The sequence below is a fragment of the Garra rufa genome, chromosome 11 (assembly GCF_049309525.1).
Source record: "Garra rufa chromosome 11, GarRuf1.0, whole genome shotgun sequence".
In the NCBI taxonomy this organism is placed as follows: domain Eukaryota; kingdom Metazoa; phylum Chordata; class Actinopteri; order Cypriniformes; family Cyprinidae; genus Garra; species Garra rufa.
The window spans coordinates 46,890,358-46,915,618 of NC_133371.1; the positions used below are offsets into that span (position 1 = coordinate 46,890,358).

The 25,261-nt window shown below is 35.9% G+C and overlaps 1 protein-coding gene across 2 annotated transcripts; it reads left to right on the plus strand.

Annotated features, from left to right (window-relative positions):
* The first annotated feature begins 817 nt into the window (after positions 1 to 817).
* garre1 (granule associated Rac and RHOG effector 1) lies at positions 818 to 24,030 on the plus strand. Of its 2 annotated transcripts, none has more exons than XM_073850772.1 (12): positions 818 to 1,026; positions 1,142 to 1,282; positions 3,728 to 3,823; positions 4,125 to 4,286; positions 5,901 to 6,059; positions 10,760 to 10,857; positions 12,231 to 12,356; positions 14,458 to 15,464; positions 18,061 to 18,226; positions 19,168 to 19,305; positions 19,388 to 19,466; positions 21,748 to 24,030. In XM_073850772.1, the coding sequence occupies exons 1-12, from the start codon at positions 841 to 843 to the stop codon at positions 22,078 to 22,080; spliced, it is 2,691 nt and encodes an 896-aa protein (XP_073706873.1). In that variant the 5' UTR covers positions 818 to 840; the 3' UTR covers positions 22,081 to 24,030. The 2 variants fall into 2 exon arrangements, with proteins under 2 accessions (XP_073706873.1, XP_073706874.1); XM_073850773.1 differs by lacking the exon at positions 21,748 to 24,030 and adding an exon at positions 20,364 to 21,715.
* The last annotated feature ends 1,231 nt before the right edge of the window (positions 24,031 to 25,261 follow it).

A 25,261-nucleotide genomic window follows, 5' to 3' on the forward strand; every position in this document is an offset into this window, starting at 1 on the left:
TTGTAATAATTGTTGCTGTTGTGATCATTATCAATTAAATTACATTATACAGTATTTTTAAGTGTTTTCACTTTTTTACAATATTTCATGTTTGTTTTAGCCTCAATCTTTTATTTTTTTTAATTATTAAATTATTAGCTACACTTTCTTATTATTTATCACAATTAATATTTTATGAGTAAACTTCTGTTGTGTAGCACATTGTTTATGAAAAAATTAAATGATTAAATTGTATCCATTATATTTTCTTAGTTAATGTTTTTTGCCTTTATTTGTTAATACATTTGTATTAAATCATAAAGCTAAAAAAACACTTCATATGGCTTGATTATTGTAAAATAAAATTATAAAACTGTAAGGTTTTCTGAAGTTTTTTTTTTTTTTTTAGACATGCTTTTTTAGTTCTTCTTTCTTCTTCTTCTTAAAATTGAAATAAGCTATTAAAACAAATAAAAAAATGCAATGGAAAACATGCTTTTCTTTCTTCCTAAAATTGAAATAAGCTAAAATAAATAAAAAAATACAACAATAATACAATAATAAAAATAATAATACTACAATGGAAAACATGTTTTTCTTTCTCCTTAAAATTGAAATAATCTATTTAAAAAAATGTAATGGAAAATATGCTTTAATTTGTGCAAAAATAAGACAAATGTATTTATTTAAGCAAAGCAATACAGACAGACACACCGCTATTATACACACAAGTGGGATTACTGTCAGAATAATAGAAAAACAAACATGATTTCAGAAAGTCAGTTTTGATGTTGTGTTTTGTGATTAAAGTATTGATGTAAATGTCTTCCTCAGGTGCTGGGTCGCTGCTTCCTGACGGTGATGCAGGTGCATTTCCAGTTCCTGTCGCAGGCGTTGCAGAAAGTCCAGCCGGTGGCACAGTCTTGCCTGGCCGAGGCACTGGCACAGGTTCAGGAGAGACATGGAAATGCCCACACGCAGAACACGAGCCCCGGGCCCCTGACAGAACTGGAGGAGGCCATCCGCTCATGGAAAGGAGCATCAGAGGTTCGAACGTATATTATGTGTTTTATTGTCTAAATCTCATCACAATATCTCAAATACCTACCTGAACTACTTCAAAATGACATGCACAAATGAAATGGCTGTGTGTGTGTTTCAGGTGACGGCGTGTCTCAGGGAGAGAGGGAGAGACGGCTGTCTGTCTGGTATTCAGGTACAGCAGCTCTTCTGTTCTCAGAACACCTCCATACCTGAACACCAGCTCAAAGAGCTCAACGGCAAAATCGACAACGCTCTACAGGTGAACACACATGCACTGTGACAGTGGCTTACAATGGTAAAAATAGTTAATAACAGAACATATATGACCCTGGACCACAAAACCAGTCTTAAGTCGCTGGGGTATATTTGTAGCAATAGCCAAAAATACATTGCATGGGTCAAAATTTTTGATTTTTCTTTTATGCCAAAAATCATTAAGAAATTAAGTAAAGTTCATGTTCCATGAAGATTTTTTTGTAAAATTCCTACTGTAAACATATCAAAATGTAATTTTTGGTTTGTAATATGCATTGTTAAGAACCTAATTTGGACAACTTTAAAGGTGATTTTCTCAGGATTTTGATTTTTTTGCACCCTCAGATTCCAGATTTTCAAACAGATGTATCTCGGCCAAATATTGTCCTATCCTAACAAACCATACATCAATAGAAAGCTTATTTATTGAGCTTTCATATGATGTATAAATCTCAGTTTTGTCAAATTGAACCTTATGACTGGTTTTGTGGTCCAGGGTCACATATAGTTATTGCAGATATAGTTAGTGTTATAAATAAACATGAATCTCATTGGAGCCCCATTTGAGTCATGATTGTTTAAACCACTAGGTTTTAACCATTTGCAAGACGTTTTTAATCATTTAAAATATAACACAATTTTGTATAATAACTTATATACACACCCACTACCAGTCAAAAGATTTTTATTGCTTTGTAAAGATAATATGCTCACCAAGTCTGCATTTATTTGTTTCAAAGTACAGCAAAATCAGTAACATTTTGAAGTATTTTTATTATTTTAAATAACTGTTTTCTATTTGAATATATTTTAAAATGTAATTTATTCCTGTGATTTTTAGCATCATTACTTTAGTCTTCAGTGTCACATGATCCTTCAGAAATCATTCTGATGTGTTGATTTGCTGCTCAAAAAATTAAATAAATTATTATTAATGTTAAAAAAAAACAGCTGAGTAGAATTTTTTAGGTTTCTTTGATGAATAGAAAGTTCAGAAGAACAGCATTTATCTAAATAGAAGTCTTTTGTAACATTATAAATGTCTTTATCACCACTTTTGATCAATTTAAAGCATCCTTGCTAAATAAAAGTATTAATTTATATAATTTCTTTCCTCCCCAAAAAACTAAAAAAGGGACTCCAAGCTTTTGAATGGTAAAGTGTAGAATGTTACAAAAGTTTATGTCAATAAATAAATGCTTATCTTTGGATCTTTCTATTCATCAAAGAATCCTGAAATAAGTTTTAAATGTTGTTGATAATAATAATAATAAAAAATAACTTTTAAACAGCAAATCATCATACTAGAATGATTTCTGAAGGATCATGTGACACTGAAAACTGGAGTAATGCTGAAAATTCAGTTTTGATTACGGGAATAAATTACATTGTACATGTTCAAATAGAATGCAGTTGTTTAAAATAGTAAAAACATTTCAGAATATTACTGCTTTTGATATACTTTGGATCAAATAAATGCAGGCTTGGTGAGCAGAAGAGACTTCTTTAAAAAAACAACAACTTTTGACTAGTATTGTATTAATTAGAACAGTTTGGAATAAGTATGTTTAATTTTTTCACTTTATTTAAAACATTAAATTAGACACTTTACTTGCATTTATCAGGCTTTCTGTGGATATAAAATTACTTTTTTACATTTTATTTGATGCAAACACCAAAATATTCTTATTTTTGAGAGCCTTTTCATTATTTGCTTGTTTGATGATGTTGGTGGGTTATTATGAGTTTAATTGCAAGAGAAGAGTTGTATTATCTAGTATTTGATACACATGACATGCTATAATCTTAAAAAAATGTAAAACAATATTTATATCAGCTCATATTGTTCGTGTACATGTAATGTTTTTGCTTTGAAGAATTTTGATGATCACATGCAGGACTTTACAAGTGAAATACTACAAGCTAATTACAATGATGGAAACTTAAAACAATCAGTGACCAGTCACATGACTGAATATAGATAGAGATATGTGACTCTGGACCACAAAACCAGTCATAACCAGTCATGAGTTTTATACCTAAATAAATAAGCTTTGCATTGATGTATGGTTTGTTAGGATAGGACAATATTTGAAAATCTGCAATCTGAGGGTGCAAAAAATCAAAATATTGAGGAAATTCCCTTTAAATTTGTCCGAATGAAGTTCTTAGTAATGCATATTACTATTTACAGTCTTCATGGAGCATGATCTTTACTTAAAATCCTAATGATTTTTGGCATAAAAGAAAAATTGATTATTTTGACCCATGCAATGTATTTTTGCCTATTGCTACAAATATACCCATGCTACTTAAGACTAGTTTTGTGGTCCAAGGTCACATATATGCTTTAAAGTTAGTCAAATCTTATTCTGTTTATAATGAGGCTTATTTTGAGCCACTGACTGACCTACTAACATTAATACTCATCTGTGTGTGTGTGTTGCAGGCGTATAAAGTGGCGTTAGACTCTCTGGGTCACAGTGAATATGCGCTGAAGGCCGGATTTCACCTTAATCCCAAATCAGTGGAAGCTGCTTTGCAGGTATGCTTACCGTGTGTGGAATTAAAGCTTAGTGCAGATTAAATCTGCTTTCTGGATGTTCATGTGTTCAGCGGGCGCACAGAAACAGACGTTTGACTGTCAACATCAAGTGTGAGATTGAAAAGGAGACCGTCTGACATCTGACAACCAACCTCTTGCACTTTCTTTACTTACTACCTCAAATAAAAATAAACTTTATAATCTTTTGATTAATTCTTCCTAAGAATCACTTTGCATGTGCATTTGTGTGCTGTCGTTTAAATGGGTTAGTCATGTGATTTTATTCTGTGTGTTTTTTCAGGGCTGCTGCAGTGACGCTGAGGCCCAGCAGGCTGGACGCTTTCACACCACGTCTCAGCCCATCCAGTGTGAATTACCCACAATCCCCGTCCAGATCGGCTCTCATCTCCTCCGAGGAGTTTCCTTCAATGAAAGTGCATCAGATAACCTCAAGCTTAAAACGGTACTCAGAACACACACTTATGAATGATGACTAGGGATGGGATGAGATCCCAGCTGGTAAAGTTTTCACTAAAAGTAAGCACAAAAATAGGAAAGGATAAAACTAGGTGAAACATGCAGATTTCAGACTGTTTGTTTTACCTGTTTGTGAAGATGTCTAGCTCATAATTGACATCCAAAACAAGAAATTTGTGTTTTATAAGACTAGTTTAGAAGTTTTTCATTATTTTTATGAGAATTAAGAATGTGGTCCTTTAAATGCAACGCACACAGCTGTTCAAAAGTTTGGCTTAGCAAGAAAAATAAATACTTATTTTAGCAACTGTGCATTAAATTGATCAAAAGTGACAGTACAAAATGTTTCTTTTTCAAACAAATGCTGTTCTTTTGAACTTTCTATTCATCTGTGAATCCTAAAAAATAATAAGTATCATGGTTCCACTACAATAATAGCAAGTAAGCATATTAGAATGATTTCTAACGGATCATGTGACACTGAAGACTGGAGTAATGATGCCGAAACGGTTATTTCAAATTGTAATAATATTTCATAATATTACTGTTTTTACTGTATTTTTAAAAAAATAAATGCAGCCTTGGTAAGCATAAAAGACTTATTTCAAAGAAATAACGTACATACCAAATGATTTTCATCAAATCAGCATATTTGAATGATTTCTAAAGAATCATGTGACACTGAAGACCAGTGTTGTTTTCGTCAACGATGACGATGACGAAATAATTTCGTTGACGCCACTTTTTTTTATGACGATAACGAGACGATGACGAGATAGAAATGGCTCGTTGATGACTAAAACATGACGAGACGTGTGTGAGTTCGTTGATGAGACGAGAATAGACGAAAATGTTAGTGGGTGGTCCGTCAGACGTTTAAAATGCATGACATTTCTGCTTATTGTGCATGCCAATTAAAACTTAAAAAGTATCTGACGCCATGGCAAGCCGTTTTAGCATTAAATACTCTTTGCTATACTAGTATGGCAAGCCGTTTTAGCATTCCATCCTTGTTTGTCTTTTATGTTCTAAAACATTCCTTCATTATTGTAATTATTGGTGAAAATAGTCGATCCGGAAGCTCACATTGTGTTGAACTATAGATCTGCTATTTTCAGAACTTATAAGTGACACTACCCAACAGCAAAATATTTACTGACCTACATTAATTTGTTAAAAGACTACTTTTTTCCCTTTTTTTTTGACTAAAACTAGACTAAAACCTTTTTGACTTTTCGTCGACTAAAACTAGACTAAAACCTTTTTGACTTTTCGTCGACTAAAATTGGACTAAAACTATCACATATAGAAGTGACTAAAATTTGACTAAAACTAAGAAGCATTTTAGTCCATAAGACTAAGACTAAATCTAAGATGGTTGTCAAAAACAACACTGCTGAAGACTGCAGTAATGATGCTTAAAATTCAGCATTGCATCACATAAATAAATGACATTTTAACAGATATTCACATAGAAAACTTTTGTTTTAAATTGAAGAGAGGTTTAGAATCATCTTATCAATCTCAAATTTTTGAACGTAAGTGTACAGGAAAACATTCATGCACATTACAGAATTTCATTTGATAATCTCTTTCCCAGCATGCCGTGCTGCAGCTGATCAAGGATGCGGTGGATCAGAACGGTGTTGCCGTGCGGGACGATTCCCCCGTCACAGAGGTGCTGAACCAGGTGTGTCCCTCCAGCTGGAGAGGAGCCTGTAAGACGGCCGTTCAGCTGCTGTTTGGACAAGCAGGATTGGTGAGTTTCACACGTTTGATTAACAGCATGAAGTTTGAACTACTTTGCTGCTTATTTCAGACAGAAACAGGCCACTTGGAAGACATTGCATTTGCATTTATCCAAAGTGACTCACATTGCTTTAAAGGGAAAGTCACAGGTTAACCCACCGCTCTTTCTGGGCACGATGAAGCAGGGACTGTAGAAACCTGACTTCATCTCGGCTGGGCTGATTGCATCCTTCGCCAGTAGGACTGCAACCTCCGCACGAAGCACAGCGGCATGTGTGTCTGAATGGACAAAAAGTGAAAAGGACGCCTCTGTACCTGGGCGGACACCTGGCGAACTGAATCGCATAGCTGAGACGTACTGTCCGAATCAACCACTGCGAGGGGCTGGGAGGCTGAAGCCAGGCTCCCAGCCGAGTCGCCAGGGGAATCAAGGGAGCGTTGACCGACGTGACCGCGGTGGGGCAGCCTGGGGGGGAAAAAGGGAAGAGTCCAGTTCCGAGGAGTGGAAGTGCTGCTCGTGAAGGGAACTCGGGCTCTGAAGCAAAAATCTGAATGAGTGGTTGCAAGCCGCCCTCTTATATACCTGTATGTACGGGGGAGTGGCTTGGCATGCAAATACCACTCACCAATGTTCATTGGCCTTTAGAATAAGGCTCAGAGATGATTGGTCTCTCAGGCGAGTTCCCATATGTAACGTCGTAGTGAAACGACTGAAGGGGAACTATTATTATACTTTTTACGTTTTTTTTATACGTTTCATAAGCCTTTTTTTTTAAATAAAATTTTAGTAACTTTCTATCAACCAACATTAACCTGTAATGTCCAATTCAGAACAGTGTTATTTTAGTATCATTAAGACCCTATTAATGCTTTTTTTTTAATAAATGTTCTTTTCGTGTCAAATTTAAAGTTGTAATTTTTATTTGTTTGTTCATTTATTTATTTGTTTATTTATTTTAATTAGGTTATGTCTAAACCTGAACAGTGTCAATTTAAATTTAAAGTCGTAATTTGTATTTATTGTTTAGTTTCAGTTTTTTTTTTTTTTTTTTTTTTTGGTTATGTCTAATCCAGAACAGTTTATTTTAGTATCATTAAGATCTTATTAATGTTTTTTTGTAATATATATATTTTTTCATTTCAAATGTAAAGTTGTTTTTATTTATTTATTTTTATTAGGTTATGTCTAATCCAGAACAGTGTTGTTTTAGTATCATTAAGATCCTATTAATGCCTTTTTAAATAAATGTTCTTTTCTTTTCATTTCAAATTTAAAGTTGTAATTTGTATTTATTTTTTATAGTTTTTTATTAGCATCAGCTTTGTTTAGTATTATTAAGATCCTATTAATGCCTTTTTAAATTAAATTTTCTTTTGAATTTTAAATTTAAACTTGTAATTTTATTTATTTATTTAATTTTTTATTAAAGTTTTTTTTATTAGGTTATGTCTAATCCAGAACAGTGTTGTTTTAGTATTATTAACCCCTTAAGCTCTGCGGCTATTTGGGGGATTTCCGCCTGCATTTGGCCTACCTAAATTCAAATGGTTCCCCTATACACATACAATGGAGGAAATTAAAAAAAATGGTTTCATTGTATAGAAAACCTTTTAAACTACATAATATCAGTGTAATTCTTTATAAATAACATTATATAGATTTCAAATATTACAATAAAAACAAAAAAAACATAGGCGCTTTTTGATTTTTTTTTCAAAAGTTTTTTTTTGAAAGTCTATAACTCAGGATTTAGGTGTCTCAGTTCTTTGCAAATTGTTTTGTTTGATTCCACTAGGTCTCAGGATATACCAGAAAAAAGATTTTTTCATATAACAGTTTCTAATTGAAAGTTATTGAATTATAACCAAAGGGAGTCACATTGCCCCTTTTACCCCCATTTCCCCACTTTTTTCCCCCTAAAAGTATACTTCTGTTTCTTAGCAAAAACAGGTTTTATAAAGCATATTACCCCTTAGAATACTATTTTACTATGTACCATAGCACTTTTCATGATTATTGACTGAATAATGTTTCATTTTTATGTTTGCCTGTGTATTTACTGAAACACCTACTGTACTTTATTGTCAACATTCAATATACACTCAATACATAGCTTAGCAGATTGTTTTGGTGTCCTTTACGTTTCAAAGTAATTATAGGAATAAAACAAACCTGAATAGAAGCGCTGTAATACTTATAGACGCGCTTATGAGCCGCGGATCCTCTGCTCTCCATGGAAACGGCCCGTTATTTATTCATTTAGCGTCTATTTTGGATAATGGCGACCGCTATATTCCTCTGAGACGTTATATCTACACTCAAAGAGTCCAAAAACTACATATCCCACAATTCCCCGAACCGTCGAAGCATCTTGTGTGACCCGGAACCTCTCCATGACACTTCTTGTCTTCTTCTTCTACGCGCTGGATATGCGTCTGTGTCATCGTTCACAGCTGTGTTCAGCACAGCGGGCGGTCGGAGAGTGTAATCTGATCTACTGACACGCTCTGAGCGCGGCCGCAGACACACACGCAGCTGCTTGAGCGGCTCAGAGCGCACACACATAAAAGCGCAAATGGAGGAAAAAGCGCGTCTGGCAAAACAACGGATTTCTCAGCAATGAAGCAACGCAGAAACGTGAGAATGGTCTCGTTTGAAAGAAGAGATCCTAATCTAAAAGATAAAATGGCTTTTTGTTTAGTTTGTGGCTATTTGCGGCTAACTGGAGCAGTAGAATATGGAGGAAAGTTATAGAATATGTCATTTTACTCTTGAGGTAATATTCTGACATCGCAATTCGATTGAAGATTATTTGATCTCTGTTTGTCACACAATAAAATGATTTATATGGTCAGAATCTTGAGAAAGAGAGCTTTCTTGTGATATATGACTTGTCTGTTTTGAGAAAAATATAAGAAATACACATTCTTTGTAACAATTCTTCATAATCGTTAGGCGGAAATTTGTGTTTGGAACAACATAAATTCTAAGCATAATGTTACTACTTTATGAATCATAAAACTAGAAGTTATGGTATTCCTAGTAAAGAGGAGACTCTAAACTTTCAAATGAGATCATTTATGGGCTGATACTATATGAAGAAGGTCATGTAAATGAAGCAGCAACATTTTGAAACAATTTTGAAACACTTTTTATTATATTCTGACATCGCGATTCAATTGAAGATTATTCGATCTGTGTTTGTCACACAATAAAATGATTTATATGGTCAGATTCTTGAGAATGAGAGCTTTCTTGTGATATATGACTTGTCTGTTTTGAGAAAAATATAAGAAAAACACATTCTTTGTAAGAATTCTTCACAATCGTTAGGCGGAAATTTGTGTGTGGATCAACATAAATTCTAAGCATAATTTTACTACTTTATGAATCATAAAACTAGAAGTTATGGTATTCCTCGTAAAGAGGAGACTCTAAGCTTTCAAATGAGACCATATTTGGGCTGATACTATATGAGGAAGGTCGTGTAAATGAAGCAGCAACATTTTGAAACACTTTTTGGACCCGCCGGCGGGTCCGCAGAGTTTAAGAGGTTAAGATCCTATTAATGCCTTTTTAAGTAAATGTTCTTTTCATTTCAAATTTAAAGTTGTAATTTTTATTTATTTATTTTTAGTTTTTATTAGGTTAATATGTATTTATTTATTTATTAGTTTATTAGTTTTTATTAGGTCATGTCTAATCCAGAACAGTGTTGTTATAGTATCATTAAGATCCTATTAATGCCTTTTTTAAATAAATGTTCTTTTCATTTTAAATTTATAGTTGTAATTTTTATTAAGTTTTTTATTAGGTTAATATTCATGTATGTATTTATTTATTTATTTACTACAGTTATTGAAACCACTTAATATTAAGCATCTTTAACTACTATGTACTTGCATGTAAATTAATAATTTGTTAATTTTGGTATTTTTTAAAATTGTACTTGTATTTAGGAATACCTTTCTGTAATTGCATCTATATTTAATTTATATAGTAGTAGTTAAAGTGGTTGAAGACCGCTAATATGAAGTGGGACCCAGTTTTTAATTTTTATTTTAGTTTTTCAATAATAAAGTAAAATTGAGAATAAATGCTGAAATAAAACAAGTTTACATTATTTCATTAATGTTTATTTCAGTTTAAATAACTTATTTATAATAACCCTGATTTTCCAGAATACTTTTATTATCTCACTATCAGCAATGTTCGCACAAAAGAAAGAATAAAAGTCTGGAAAAGGCCTCCGGCTACAGGAAAATGATTTCTGAATAATCATAAAGCGCTTTCCATGACGCTGTTTGTGTCCTTGCCGTGTGTGTGGTCAGAGTGACCGTGACCTTTGGGCGTGTGTGTGTTTTCAGTGGAGAGTCGCCGTCAGTTGAGTCACATTAAGGATACACCTGCGCTATTAATAACAATAGCCCACTTCCTGTTTGATAGGAAACGCCCTCTCTGTTTCATACGCGGCTTCACGGCCTCTTTTCAAGAACTGTGGGAAATGTTTGATTTGTGTTTTCGAGTGGAAACGGCTCTCTGACAGTGATGAAAGTTGGGCTCTCAAGCATCCAGTTGGCATTAGTTTGAGTGAGAAATGATTGATTATGATCACTGGATGAGCAACACATGATTTATACTGGCAGATCTTCATGATAGGGTGTACAGTACTATTATTAAACCTGATGTGTGTGTTTGTGTGTGTGCAGGTTGTGGTGGACACGGCTCAGATTGAGAATAAGGAAGCTTACGCCCCTCAGATCTCTCTGGAAGGATCTAGAGTTGTGGTCCAGGTTCCCTCTACATGGTGAGTAACCGCATATAGTAATGTTTATGTTAATGATAGGAGTTAATTGAATCTCAGTAGCACAGACAGTAGATCCATGTCCTCTGTGGCTGCAGGTTACTAGAGTTCAAGCTGCTTTATTTATCATTTATTCAAAGTAGAGATGACTAATGTTGTGTCTTAATATAAAAATTAGCCATTATGCTCTTAATAAAGATAATAACCCCTTGTAGTGTAGGTAAGTTTGAGTCAGTTTTAAGAAAAGCTTCTTCTTTTCTATTATATGTCAAACTGTATGAGGTTATACAGTTGCTGTTACGAAAAACATTGTTACATTTTTTTTGTATTTATTTATTGCTTAAAAAAAAACTAAGATAAAATTTAAATAAAATAAATAATTATAAAAATAATTAATTATAAAAATAATACAATATAAAATATAATATAAAAAAATAAAATAATGATTAAATAATACATTAAAATAAAATTTATAATGTTGAAATCTAATTTTATTAATATTTTTTTTACATCTATTTTCTCTACTAAGTATACCATGAAAACTGCCGTTGCTGATAAAATAACATAAAATAAAAAATGGAATCTAAGAAAAGATAAAGTAACAAAGTAAAATAAAATTAATAATGTCGAAATCTAATTTAATTGTTTTTTATAATCTATTTTTTCTACGAAGTTTACCATGAAATCAGCCATTTGCTGATTAAATAAAATATATAATAATCTAAAACAAAATAAAATACGAATAAAAAAATATATAAAATAAAATACGAAATGAAATGATAAAGTAATGAAGTAAAATAAAATTAATGTTGAAATCAAATTTTATTGATTTTGTTTATCTATTTTCTCTACTCCTAAGTTTACCATGAAAACTGCCTTTGCTGATAAAAAAAATATAATACAATATAAAATTATATATATATATAAAATACAATTTAAAATAAAATATATAAATAAAAAATAAAATAAAATAATTAAAAAGTAGTAAAGTAAAATAAAATGTATATTGTTGAAATCTACTTTTATTAATTTTCTCCACTTCTAAGTTTACCATGAAAACATATTTTGATTATAAAATAAACTAAAATAAAAAATTCAATAAAATAAAATATAATGTATATAATATAATATAATATAATGAAAATCTTGTTTCTAAAAAATATTACATACAATTTAAAGTAAAATAAAATATATTAAAAATATAACATACAAAATAAAATAAAATATATTAAAAATATATATAAAAAATAAAACATAAAAAAATCATACAAGTTAAATTAAAATAAAATAAAATGATAAAAAAGTAAAAAAGTAAAACAAAATTAATAATTGTAAAATCTAAATTTAATTTTCTAAATCTGCTTTTTGTCTTGCAGGTGTCTGAAGGAGGATCCAGCGACAATGTCTCTACTGCAGCGCAGTCTGGATCCAGAAAAGACTCTCGGTCTGGTAGACGTGCTCTACACAGCTGTGTTCGACCTTCACCGCTGGAAAGAGCGCAAGTCAGTGTCAGCATTAGTAATGCAATCAAACTTTCCCATAATTCACTGTGAAAGAAAAGAAAATTGACCCTTGACCACAAAACCTGTCTTAAGTAGCACAGGTACAGTCAGGTCCATATATATTTGGACACTGACACAATTTTTATTATTTTAGCTGTTGACCAAAACATATTTAAGTTACAGTTATACAATGAATATGGTCTTAAAGTGCACACTCTGAGCTTTAATTTTTAGGGCAGTCTCATCAAATTGGTAGAAAGGTTAAGGAATTACAGCTCTTTAATATGTACCTCCCCCCTTTTTCAAGGGACCATAAGTAATTGGACAGTTGACTCAAAAGCTGTGGGCAATTCTTTCATTTTTTCTACATCAATTAACCAGGTAAAAGATTTGGAGTTGATTCTAAGTGTGCCATTTGTATTTGGAAGCTGTTGCTCTGAACCCATCATGCGGTCAAAGGAGCTCTGCATGCAAGTAAAACAGACAATTGTTAGGCTTCAAAAACAAAAGAAATGCATCAGAGAGATAGCAGGAACATTAGGAGTGGCCAAATCAACAGTTTGGTGAATTCTGAGAAGAAAAAGAACACACTGGTGAGCTCAGCAACATAAAATGGCCTGGATGTTCACAAAAGACAACAGTATGCTGGATGATTGGATGATCCTCTCCATGGTAATAAAACATTTTACAACATCCAGCAAAGTGAAGAATACTCTCCAGGAGGTAGGCGTGTCACTGTCAAAGTCTACAATCAAGAGAAGACTTCACCAGAGCAAAATAGAGAGGGTTTACCACAAGGTGCAAACAAGGCCAGATTAGACTTTGTCAAAAACATTTTAAAAAGCCAGACCACTTCTGGAAAAGCATTTTTTGGACTGCTAAAATTAAAACCAACGTGTACCAGAATGACAGGAAGAAAAAAGTATGGAGAAGGCTTGGAACAGCTCATGATCCAAATACTACAACATCATCATCTGTGAAACATTGTGGAGCAGTGTAATGGCATGAGCATGGCTTCCAGTGGCACTGGGTTACCGGTGTTTAGGGACGATGTGACAGAAGACAGAAGCAGTCGGAAGAACTCTGAAGTGTATAGGGATATACTGTCTGCCCAGATTCAGTTAAATGGAGCGAAGTTGTTTGGGCGGCTCTTCATAGTACAAATGGACAATGACCTAAAACAAACAGCAAAAGCAACCCAGGAGCTTTTAAAGGTAAAAAAGTGGAATATTCTGTAATGACCAAGTCAGTCTTCTGATTTCAAATTGATTGAGCATGCATTTCACTTGCTGAAGACAAAACTAAAGGCAGAAAGACCCACAAACCAGCAACAACTGAAGTCAGCTGCAGTAAAGGCCTGGCAAAGCACCACAAAGGAGGAAACCCAGTCTATGGTGATGTCCATGAGTTCCAGACTTAAGACAGTCACTGCCTGCAAAGGATTCTCAACAAAATATTAAAAATGAACATTTTATTTATGATTATATTTATTTGTCCAATTACTTTTGAGCCCCTGAAAATGGGGGGGTCTGTGTATAAAATGGTTGTAATTCCTTAGCATTTTATGTTATATTTTTGTTCAACCCCTTGAATTAAAGCTTAAAGTCTGCACTTCAATTTCATCTTGATTGTATCATTTTAAAACTATTCTAGTGGCATACAGAGCCAAAACTATGAAAAATGTGTCAGTGTCCAAATATATATGGACCTGACTGTATATTTGTAGCAATACCCAACAAAACATTGTATAAGGTCAAACTGATTTTTTTTATTGCCAAAAATAATTAAAGATCATGTTCCATGAAGATAGTTTGTAAATTTCGTACCGTAAATGTATCAAAACGTTTTGATATATATTGAGATATATATATTTCTTGTATATATTCAAAATAAAAATCTCAGTTTTGTCAAATTTAACCTTATGACTGGTTTTGTGGTCCAGGGTCACACATGTTCTTGTAAGTTTTAATATTTAATATATATCTTAGATTTAATATTTTAACTTTCAATACATTATTAAAGAAAAAAAAATCACAAAAATTGCAAAAATACACATCAGAATAACTAAAACTTATTTGTTTGCTGGTGTTTCTGTGCACAGGGAACAGATTTTGCCCACCATTCAGATCCAGCTCCAACGAGACACGACCGATTACGGCGTACCCGTCGATCTTCCTCCCGGGAACAGCACCAAATCCTCTGGCGGCCTCCCCAAAACCATCTCCAAACTCACCTCACGCTTCACCAAGAAAACCTCGTCCAACTCCAGCGCGGGCGGCAGTTACTCCATCCCCAGCACCCCGTCGCGGAGCAGCGGCAGCTCGGACGACAAATCCGGCCGTCTGCACAGCATCCTGCAGATGAGCAGCATGCCGTGCACGCCCGACCCCAGCCACGCGCAGATCGCCAACGGCGCGTCCGCAGACGAGCAGGGCATGAACCTGCCCACCGACCAGGAGATGCAAGACGTCATCGACTTCCTGTCGGGATTCAACATGGGCAAATCCCAGCAGGCGTCTCCGCTGGTGAAGAGGAGGAACTCGGTGGCGTCTACGAATGCGGCCGACTTGAAGCCGCCCAGCGGAGCGGCTCCGACCTCCTCGCAGTCTCAAGTGTTGGCTCAAACCTTGCAGCAACCAACACAGCAGCAGCAACAACAACAGCAGCAGCAACAGCAGCTTCCTTCAACGCCCAAACAGCAGCAAACCCAGCCGCAGTCGACTTCGCAGGCCCTGCCGTTCTACCAGCACCTCTTGCAGCCGATCGGTCAGCCGCAGCAGCAGCCGCAGCAAACAGCACCCGTTTCCCCTCAGCTCTCTTCCCAGCAGCCTCCGCAGCCGAGAGCTCCCAGCAAGTGGCCCCAGGGTCCTTTAGGAGGGCTCTCGCCCATCGGGCCCTTGACGCAGTGGCCCGCCCCGGGCCTGCCGGACCTCAGCTCTGACCTCTACAGTTTGGGGCTGGTCAGCACGTACATGGACAGCATGATGTCTGAGATGCTCGGCCACAAGCCCCCGCAGGGACCACGCAACAACACCTGGCCCAACCGAGACCAAAGTGACCAGAGTCTGTTCGGGGTGTTGGGAGACTCCATGCCCTTTGACCCTGCAGGTGAGCAGAAAGCGGTTACAGCTCAGATGGGTTCATCGTAGGTTTTGTAGTTGTAGAGTAGCATGGTTGAGCAAAACACTGCAGCATGGAAGACAATGACTGCTTATTTTGTTTAGCCATCACATTTATTACAAAGCACAAAAATACAAAATCTAAGACAAATGACAAAAGTACAGGAATTTTTTTAGAAAATAAAATAAAACTGAAAATGTAAATGTAAAAAAAATTGTTTTCCAAACATTTTTTATTTTTTTATTTTTATTTGTTGTCTTTTTAAATATGTAGATTTTTCTATTTTTAGTTTAATTTCATTTTAACTTTCAGTCATTTTGTTTGTACATTTTTAAAAACTTTATTTATTTAAACTTATTTTGATTTCAGTTTTAGTAATTTTCATAATTGATTCGTATAATTTATTTTATTATGTTTTAGTTATACTTTATTTACAACTTTTTTGTTTACATAATAATATTTAATATTTGTAATTTTAAACTTTCGTTATTTTGTTTTCAATTTTTTTATTTATTTTGATTTCAGTTTTTCATACTTTATTTTTATTATTTCATTTACAATTTTTTTTTAGTTTACGTTTTAATATTTAGCTTAGATTTAATATTTTTAATTTTAACTTTTTAAATCATTTTGTTTTTAAATTTATAAAAACGTTTTATTCATTTTAATTTATTATTTTGATTTCAGTTTTAGTAATTGACTTGTTTATTTATTTTACTATATTTTTTTTTAGTTTAGCTTTTAGTTTGTTTTAATATTTAGCTTAGATTTAATATTTTTTTTTTATAAATATTTTTTTTGTAATTTATTTTGGTAATCTAAGTTTTTGTAATTTTCATACTTAATTTATTTTTATTATTTATTATATTTTTATTTATTATTACGGGAATTATCAACACGTATATGCTTTTTGAGCTAATATTGCCGAAGACCTTTTAAGCCATCATGCAGTTTTAAATCAAGCATCTGCATTGATTAATTCCATTACTTCTATTGCAATATTTTCTTTGTAATTAATCGTTCCGTACTGTGTAATTTTAACATAATGAATTTAGTTCAATGCAAACACTTGAGTGCATGTAATAAGAGAGGTTGTCAGATCAAAACACAATTGTATTACAAAAGTGTTTTCTCATTAGTGCATAGTTGCAGGGCCGGTCCGTCCTACAGGCGAAGCAGTTTTCTGCCTGGGGCGCCAGGTGTGCGTAGGGCGCCGCCAGTGGCCCTTACAAAAAAAAAAAAAAAAAACATGTGGGCGCTCAGGTGCCCCCCTCCTTTTCTACACAATGAACAAATAAGCAAGAATAAATACACTTTTTATTTGCAATATTTCATCTGGCCTGGCTGATGCACTTGAACAGAGACACGATGCTGCTGCTTACTTTAGTGGGGGGATATGTCTCTGCACAACTGGCAGCCCCAGGCCCGCAGCCCAATCAAGACGTGCGCCGTCGATGTAATGTAAACACAAATACATGGTTGTGTATGGGCGCACATCACACCAGGCAGGCAGGTGTAAAAATGAAAAGGCACAAGCCCTCAGGTGCGCAGGGCAGAAAACGGAGGAAAGAGGAGGAGGAAAGGAAAGCCCAATTAAGAGGTAAGCTATGTCAACAAAGCGCTGTTTTGCGTTTCTGTGTTATTTTAAGCTGATTGGCGCTAACGCTAGCGTTAGCTAAGTAATAAAAATAAAGGCAAAGCTAGCTAGATAATGCAATGTTATGATGAGCTATTGCTAGATTCATACAGATTGAGATGAATGCTCAACCCTCACGTTTGGGCTTTTTAGTTTTATTACCAAAAACTAGGTTACTACTATACACCTAACTGCCTTGAGTCTCAAAATGAGTAGCAGGCTGCACCATTATATCAGTGATGATGTGGCTACAGCTATCAATTAAAAAATCTATTTAAATTGTTTGTCCTGTGCAGCTATACATGCTTTTGCTAGGATAATAACTGTAAGGAAGATACCTTTTGATGACACAATAGATGCATTTGCAGTAAGGAAATCCAGACGTGTCCATTTTTAGGGACATGCATGATGCACCATAGACTTTTGAAGGAAGATTATGTTGGGGTTATACATGCTAATCTTCTGTTTTCTCTTTTGCACATTTTGATTCTATAAGGCCCATAGTTTATAGCATGTTCAAGCAAATGTTTATTTTATTATTTTATCATTATACATTTTATTTTATCATCCTTGTTTAAAGGAGTAAAACTGACTCGGACTGGCTGACTTTGTTGTTAATTTTGTTAAAATATGCGAGCCATAAAAAACAAAACAAAAAAAACAAAAAAAACATCTTTTTGTTCTGTAATTTGTGGAGGGGGGGCACCCAAATGCCAATCCTGCTGGGGCACCAAAATGTGTAGGACCGGCCCTGCATAGTTGAATATGCCATGGTTTTATACTGTGTGAATGCTACTGTGGCACAGCAGGTCACTTCAGTGCATTACTGGTGTATGTGTGTGTGTGTATGTGTTAGACTCTATTATGTGTTTCTGCTGTGCTGGACAGTTTAAACAAAGAGCAGGACAAAGCGACACACATTACTCTCTCTACTCATCTCTCCATCAGTGGGCTCGGATCCAGAGTTTGCGCGATATGTTGCCGGAGTCAATCAGGCCATGCAGCAGAAACGACAGGCGCAGCATGTTCGCCGGCCCAGCAACACCCGCAGTAACTGGCCACACCCAGATGAGCAACACAGGGGCTGGACACACCCTGAGTACTACAATGAAGGGTGAGAGATGCTCTGACCAATCACAGCACAGCATCTCATACATGATTCATTATTTCACTTCAGTTTCCACTACCCATCTACTCACTTAGTAGAGTCCAATAGATTTCTGATGCATTTTTTATTTTTAACCACATTAAAATACAGTCTGACATTTTCTACATTGCATGCTAAAATCTGTTAGAATGGATTAGAGTGATTTCTGAAGGATCATGTGAGACTGAAGACTGTGAGTAATGTGTAATGATGCTGAAAATTCAGCTTTGATCACAAGAATGAATTACATTTTACAATATATTCACATTGAAAACTATGGAAGCCCGTATCCGCCACTGATAAATAAAAAACGTAATTGCGACTTTTTATCTCACAATTCTAACTTTATAACTCGCAATTGCGACTTTTTTCTCAGAATTGCGACTTTATATCACAATTATGACTATATTTCTCAAAATTGTGAGTTTATATCATGCAGTTGCGACTTTATTTCTCAGAATTGTGAGTTTATATCACAATTATGACTATTTCTCAAAATTGCAAGTTTATATTTTGAAATTCTGACTTTGTAACTCGCAATTGCGACTTTATTTGTCAGAATTGCGACTTTATTTCTCAGAATTGCGAGTTTATATCATGCAATTCTGACTTTATAACTTGCAATTGTGAATTTATATCTCACAATTCTTAGAAAAAAAGGCAGAATTGCGAGTTTGGATCACGCAGTTCTGAGGAGAAAAAAAAAATTCAGTGGCGGTTGAATAATCAGTTATTTTAAATCACAATAATATTTTACTGCATTTTTGATCAAATAAATGCAGCCCTGGAGAGCAGAAGACACTTAATTAAAAAAAATTTAAAAACGTAATTATTCCAAAATTTTGACCAGTAGTGTAAATATTGCTGATAATTTGTATATATTGATATAGATGTTTGTTTTTGAGCAGGGAGGCGGTCAACAGCGGCTGGTCAGCCAATCAGGGGGATTCGGCCAGCTCGAGTGACGAGACCTCCTCAGCCAATGGGGACAGTCTGTTTTCCATGTTCTCTGGGCCTGACCTGGTGGCGGCTGTCAAACAAAGACGGTAACAAACATTCACTTTGTTTATCAGACACTTTCATCTGGTGATGAGTGTGTCCCTCATGTCGAGTGTGTTTTTTTTTTAGGAAACACAGCTGTGGTGAACAGGAAGTGTGCACTCTGCCCTCTCCTCCACTCCACCACGCCAGTGACGACAGTAACCAGGTACTAATGACTCTCTGATACCACTTCAACTAATAAAAACCCACACGTATATTCCATCACAATAAAAGGTTGAGTTTAACAGTGGGTGTTTTCTCATATGCAACTGTTATGCAATATTTTTTGTTTATAACATTTAAAAACAGCATTTATAAATCATATGTACGAATAACATCAGATCACCAGGAATACAAGGATTACATTTCTCACAAACTAAAAACTGTAAAGCATGCCGTTCATGCCAAGGTCATGGGTTTGATTCCCAGAATGCAAGGTCATGGGTTTGATTCTCCTGTCATGGGTTAGATTCTTAGGATACAAGGTCATTGGTTTGATTCCCACTTCATAAGTTTAATTCCCAGAATGCAAAATCATGGGTTTTATTCCCACATCATAAGTTTAATTCCCAGGATGCAAGGTCATGGATTTGACGTTGCAAGATCATGGCTTTGATTGCCAGATCATGGCTTTAATTCCCAGAATGCAAGATCATGGGATTGATTCCCATATCTTGGGTTTAATTCGCAGGATTAGGGATGCACCAAAATGAAAATTCTTGGCCGAAAACCGAAAAAGAGAAAACCAAGGCCGAAAACCGAAACACCGAAAGAATTATGCCAATTATTAGTACCATTGTATTTATGGCTATGACTGTGTACTAATCTTACTAAAATCAAGGCATTGTAATTGCATAAATTAATATTAATATTATCAGTTATATTGATTTAAACAATTATTATCAATCAAGTGTTATATTACTTAAATAACATATAAATATATTCTACTGCCTTTGTTTAAATTGTTTAATTGTTTAAATTTTTATAACATTATTTTCTGGATCCATCAGTTCACATCATAGACTAAAAAATTCACATTTACAACTATGCGTTTCTCTTCCAGCAGGAGGCACTGTCAGACTGGTAGTACACAAAGCAGCGCAACAAATGACTTTGAAACGTGCAGCATTGATTCTCCCTTCATGGGATAGATTCCCAGAATGCAGGGTCATGGGTTTGATTCCCAAGTCATGGGTTTATTTCCTAGAATGCAAAATCATGGGTTTGATTCCCACATCATGAGTTTAATTCCAGGATGCAAGGTCATGGATTTGACCTTGCAAGATCATGGGTTTGATTCCCATGTGATGGGTTTGATTCCCAGAATGCATGGTCATGGGTTTGATTCCCAGAATACAAGGTCATGGGTTTGATTCCCAGAATACAAGGTCATGGGTTTGATTCTCCCTTCATGGGTTCGATTCCCAGAATGCAAAATCATGGGTTTGTTTCCCACATCATGAGTTTAATTCCCAGGATGCAAGGACATGGATTTGACGTTGCAAGATCATGGCTTTGATTGCCAAATAATGGCTTTAATTCCCAGGATGCAAGGTCACAAGTTTAATTCCCAGAATGCAAGATCATGGGTTTGATTCCCACATCATGGGTTTAATTGTCAGAATGCAAGATCATGGGTTTGATTGCCAAATCGTGGCTTTAATTCCCAGAATGCAAGATCATGCGTTTGATTCCCACATCTTGGGTTTAATTCCCTGGATGCAAGGTCATGGGTTTAATTCCCAGAATGCAAGATTATGGGTTTGATTCTCCCTTCATGGGTTAGATTCACAGAATGCAAAATCATAGGTTTGATTCCCACATCATGAGTTTAATTCCCAGGATGCAAGGTCATGGGTTCGATTCCCAGGTCACTGGTTCGATTCCCAGGATGCAACGTCATGGATTTGATTCCCAAAATGCAAAATCATGGGTTTTGATTCCCAAATTATGGGTTTAATTCCCAGGATGCAAGGTCATGAGTTTGATTCCCACATCATAGGTTTAATTCACAGAATGCAAGGTAATGGGTTTGATTCCCAGGATGCAAGGGGTGAGTTTGATTCCCAGGTCATGGGTTTGATTCTCAGAATGCAAAGTCATGAGGTCAGTTCTCCTGTCATGGGTTTGATGCACTGGATGCCAGTTCATGGGTTTGATTCCCAAGATGCAAGGTTATGAGTTTGATTCACAGGTCATGGGTTCGATTCTCCTGTCATGTGTTTGATTCCTGGGATATAAGGTCATGGGGTCTGATTTCCACATCATGGGTTTAATTCATATGTGATGGGTTTAATTCCCAGGATGCGAGGTCATGGGTTCGATTCCCAGGTCATGGGTTCAAATTCTAGGACTTTCATTTCATCCAAAAATGTACCTTGAATACAGTGAAAGTCACTTTGGAACATGAATGTGAATGTAAATATGTCTTTTGTTCTTTGTTACAGGACAGCAAAACTAAAACCTGGCCTCCGAAAGCTCCCTGGCAGCACTCCTCGCACACCAACACCATGCCCAATCCCAGCTCTTCCCTCTACCAGATGACCATCCCCTCCAGCCAATGGGGCGACTCCATGCAAATGCTGCAGTCTCCGGTGTGGTCGACAGCCAATGACTGCCCTCCATCCTCCGGGATCTCCTCCGGCTTCCCGTTCACACAGCAGCAACAGCAACAACAGCAGCAGCAGCAGCAGGTTTCCCAGCACAAGATCCTGAGCAAAGGCTTCAAAACCTTCCCACTCAAACCTGAGCATCGACCCTCGTACCTGCACCAGTACTGAGCTGGACCTGTGCTGGGAGAGGTCGCCCACCCTTTTCGTGTATTTTGAGTTTGAGTAACGCTCAGGATGTGAACCCAGATCAGCATTTAAAGGCTTAGAGCGGGACGCCACTGAGAGACTTTATAACGGGGTTTCGTCGTGTCGGGGCAGCGGAAGGATGTTATTTTATTATCTGAACACAGCGTCGTAGAAAACCTAGCTGGGATTTTTGATCTTGTGGTGTGCCGTGAATCCGGTCTAGACTCCAACCTTGTAAACTAGAAGTGTTTTTATAGGGAAATTTGCATTTAACATAGTGATTCATAACATTTTTGTACACAGATGCGTGTCAAACATCCCCGAACAGAACGTAACTGCCTTCCACGCTGTCCAAACGATGCATGATTCATGTTAACAGCAGCTAGTCGGACCATTTCACTGGCGGCCGCATCGGCACGACTGAAGCCTTCAGTCTCGCGGCGGCGTTCAGCTTCGAGTTTACACGACTTTTTCCGATATGCATGGCCACCGTGCTCACTCACAGCGCACTATCGCAGCCGCATTACGAAGATCCGGACGTCCCGGTCCGCTAACCGGACGTCCCACATAACGATACTGTGTTTAAATAGCTGTAACTGCCAAATGTCACGTGGGACGACCCAGACTGCAGCTCTCAGCTACTGTTCCATAGCTTGTAAATGACTCGAAAAAAAGAAACGAAAAGAACTATAAATAATTTACTTTTTATGAAGAGGCTTTGAGCAGGCTCGGCAGAAATATAATAATCATAGCAGAGGTGTAATTTGAAAGAAATACACTACTTTTTCAACATCTGAGAGATAAAAAAAGATTAAAAATACAGATAAAAAAAAAAGGATGTTAGCAGTAACTTTGTGCCATGTTGTTTTGAATAGCACTTGCAGATATTTTCTCTAACCAAAGTATTGTTTAGAGGGGGGAAATGGTGCTTGAAATACAAAAGAAATGCCGTTTGGGAGCCGTAGTAGTAGTTCTATCTAGAAAAGAGAAGAGAAAAAAAACCTTTTATTAAAAACACAAACCCTTCTGTACGGTCAAACACGTTCATTTTCCCATTGGCTTTCTTCAGAACGACACTAACACTTCCCGTCAAAATAACATGTATTCCTTTCAAATACGATATATTTCTTGTACAAATATTGACAGTATTAATCTTATTTTTGTATTTTCTTACACATACCATTACTCTATATAAGTTAGCGTAATATAGGCTTATTATTAAGTAAAACATTATTTTCCCAAGATGTGAAGCACATTTTTTCTTTCTTACAGAGTTTAACTGTACCTTCTTTCTACAGAGGTTACCAAATACGCCATTATAAACACTAATAAATGGTTATGGTCGGATTGGGGTGGTTTTTTTTCCAGTTTTTTTTTTTTTTTAAATTTCCTTTTGGTTATTTTGAGCCCAGATTCCCGTTGGTTTCTGTGGTCTCGGGCTGCATCCGAAAAGCCCAGAATGTTCATTTCGTGACGTTTGCCGATGCCAATGTTGCCTGTATTTATGATATGACCATGTTTTCTGAAAACTAACATACTTACCATGTTTACAGAGAATCGTTTGCTGTATATAAATATATCTTTTTATAGTTCTGTGCTTTGCACAATCAAAATGTAGGTTCGTTGCTTCGTCCGTGTTTTTCTCCCAAACTGTTTCAGCATTTTTTTTTTTTTTTTTTTAAAGATTAAACATCTTCGATGACCTTGGACTGTAACGCTCAACATTTCTCAGCTGTGTCAAAATGGTTTACTAGTGGCTTCAAAAAATAAAAGGAGTTTAAAAAAATTAAATAATAAGAAAGAAATGACGTTGCCCTGACAGAAGACATGAGGGGCAACTGCTTGGCTTGTGTTGCTTATTGTTCACTAGAGCTGGCAACTGATTATTTCCAAGTGTACCAGCAATGCAAAAAATAAATATATAACAATGTCTGCCTTTGTTTCATCTTTGACTTCTATTATTTTAGCATTCACATTTTCATGAGCATTTCACATCATATCAAGCTTTTCTGTAGCAAAAACAGTAGGTCATGGGTTCGATTCGCAGGAAGCAAGGTTAGGGGTTTGATGCCCTGGTCATGGGATTGATTCTTCTGTCATGGGTTTGATTCCCAGAATGCATGGTCATGCATTTGATTCCCACATCATGGGTTTGATTCCCAAGAAGCAAGGTTAGGGGTTTGATGCCCTGGTCATGGGTTCGATTCCCAAGATGCAAGATCATGGGTTCAATTCTCCCGTCACGAGTTTGATGCCCAGGATGCAAGGTCATGGATTCAATTCCCACATCATGGGTTTAATTCTCAGGATGCAAGCTTTTCTGTAACACAAACAGTACAGCAAGCTGTTCGTGCCAAGGTCATGGGTTTGATTCCCAGGATCCAAGGTCATGCATTTGATTCCCACATCATGGGTTTGATTCCCAAGAAGCAAGGTTAGGGGTTTGATGCCCTGGTCATGGGTTCGATTCCCAAGATGCAAGATCATGGGTTCAATTCTCCCGTCACGAGTTTGATGCCCAGGATGCAAGGGTCATGGATTCAATTCCCACATCATGGGTTTAATTCTCAGGATGCAAGCTTTTCTGTAACACAAACAGTACAGCAAGCTGTTCGTGCCAAGGTCATGGGTTTGATTCCCAGGATCCAAGGTCATGCATTTGATTCCCACATCATGGGTCTGTTTCTTAGGAAGCAAAGTTAGGGGTTTGATCATGGGTTCGATTTTCCCATCACTTGTTTGATGTCTAGGATGCAAGGTCATGGGTTCAATTCCCACATCAGGGGTTTAATTCTCAGGATGCAAGCTTTTCTGTTACACAAACAGTACAGCAAGCGGTTCATGCCAAGGTCATGGGTTCGATTCCCAAGTTGCAAGATCATGAGTTTGATGCCTGGGATGCAAGGTCATGGGTTTGATTCTCAGAATGCAAGGTCATGGGTTAGATTCATTTCACATTTTCTACTTCTTATGACTGTAATGTGTTATGATTTGGTAAGTCTTATTTTTATTACTGTAATGCAGTGAAAATCAGGATGAAGCAAGTACAACAAAAACGTGTAAATATGTTCTAATGTCATTAGAGATTCAAATGGAATCTGATTCTGCAGTATGGATTTAAACACTATAAAATGTTAAATGGATCTAAATTACACTTTTATTA

What these genes read in the sequence shown, in the direction of transcription:
- garre1 (XM_073850772.1), top strand. Translation starts at nt 841, where the DNA reads ATGCAGGTGCATTTCCAGTTCCTGTCGCAGGCGTTGCAGAAAGTCCAG. An exon ending in CACCGCTGGAAAGAGCGCAA is followed by an intron (nt 12,357 to 14,457) that starts GTCAGTGTCAGC and finishes TTCTGTGCACAG; the next exon opens with GGAACAGATTTTGCCCACCA. An exon ending in CCTGAGTACTACAATGAAGG is followed by an intron (nt 18,227 to 19,167) that starts GTGAGAGATGCT and finishes GTTTTTGAGCAG; the next exon opens with GGAGGCGGTCAACAGCGGCT.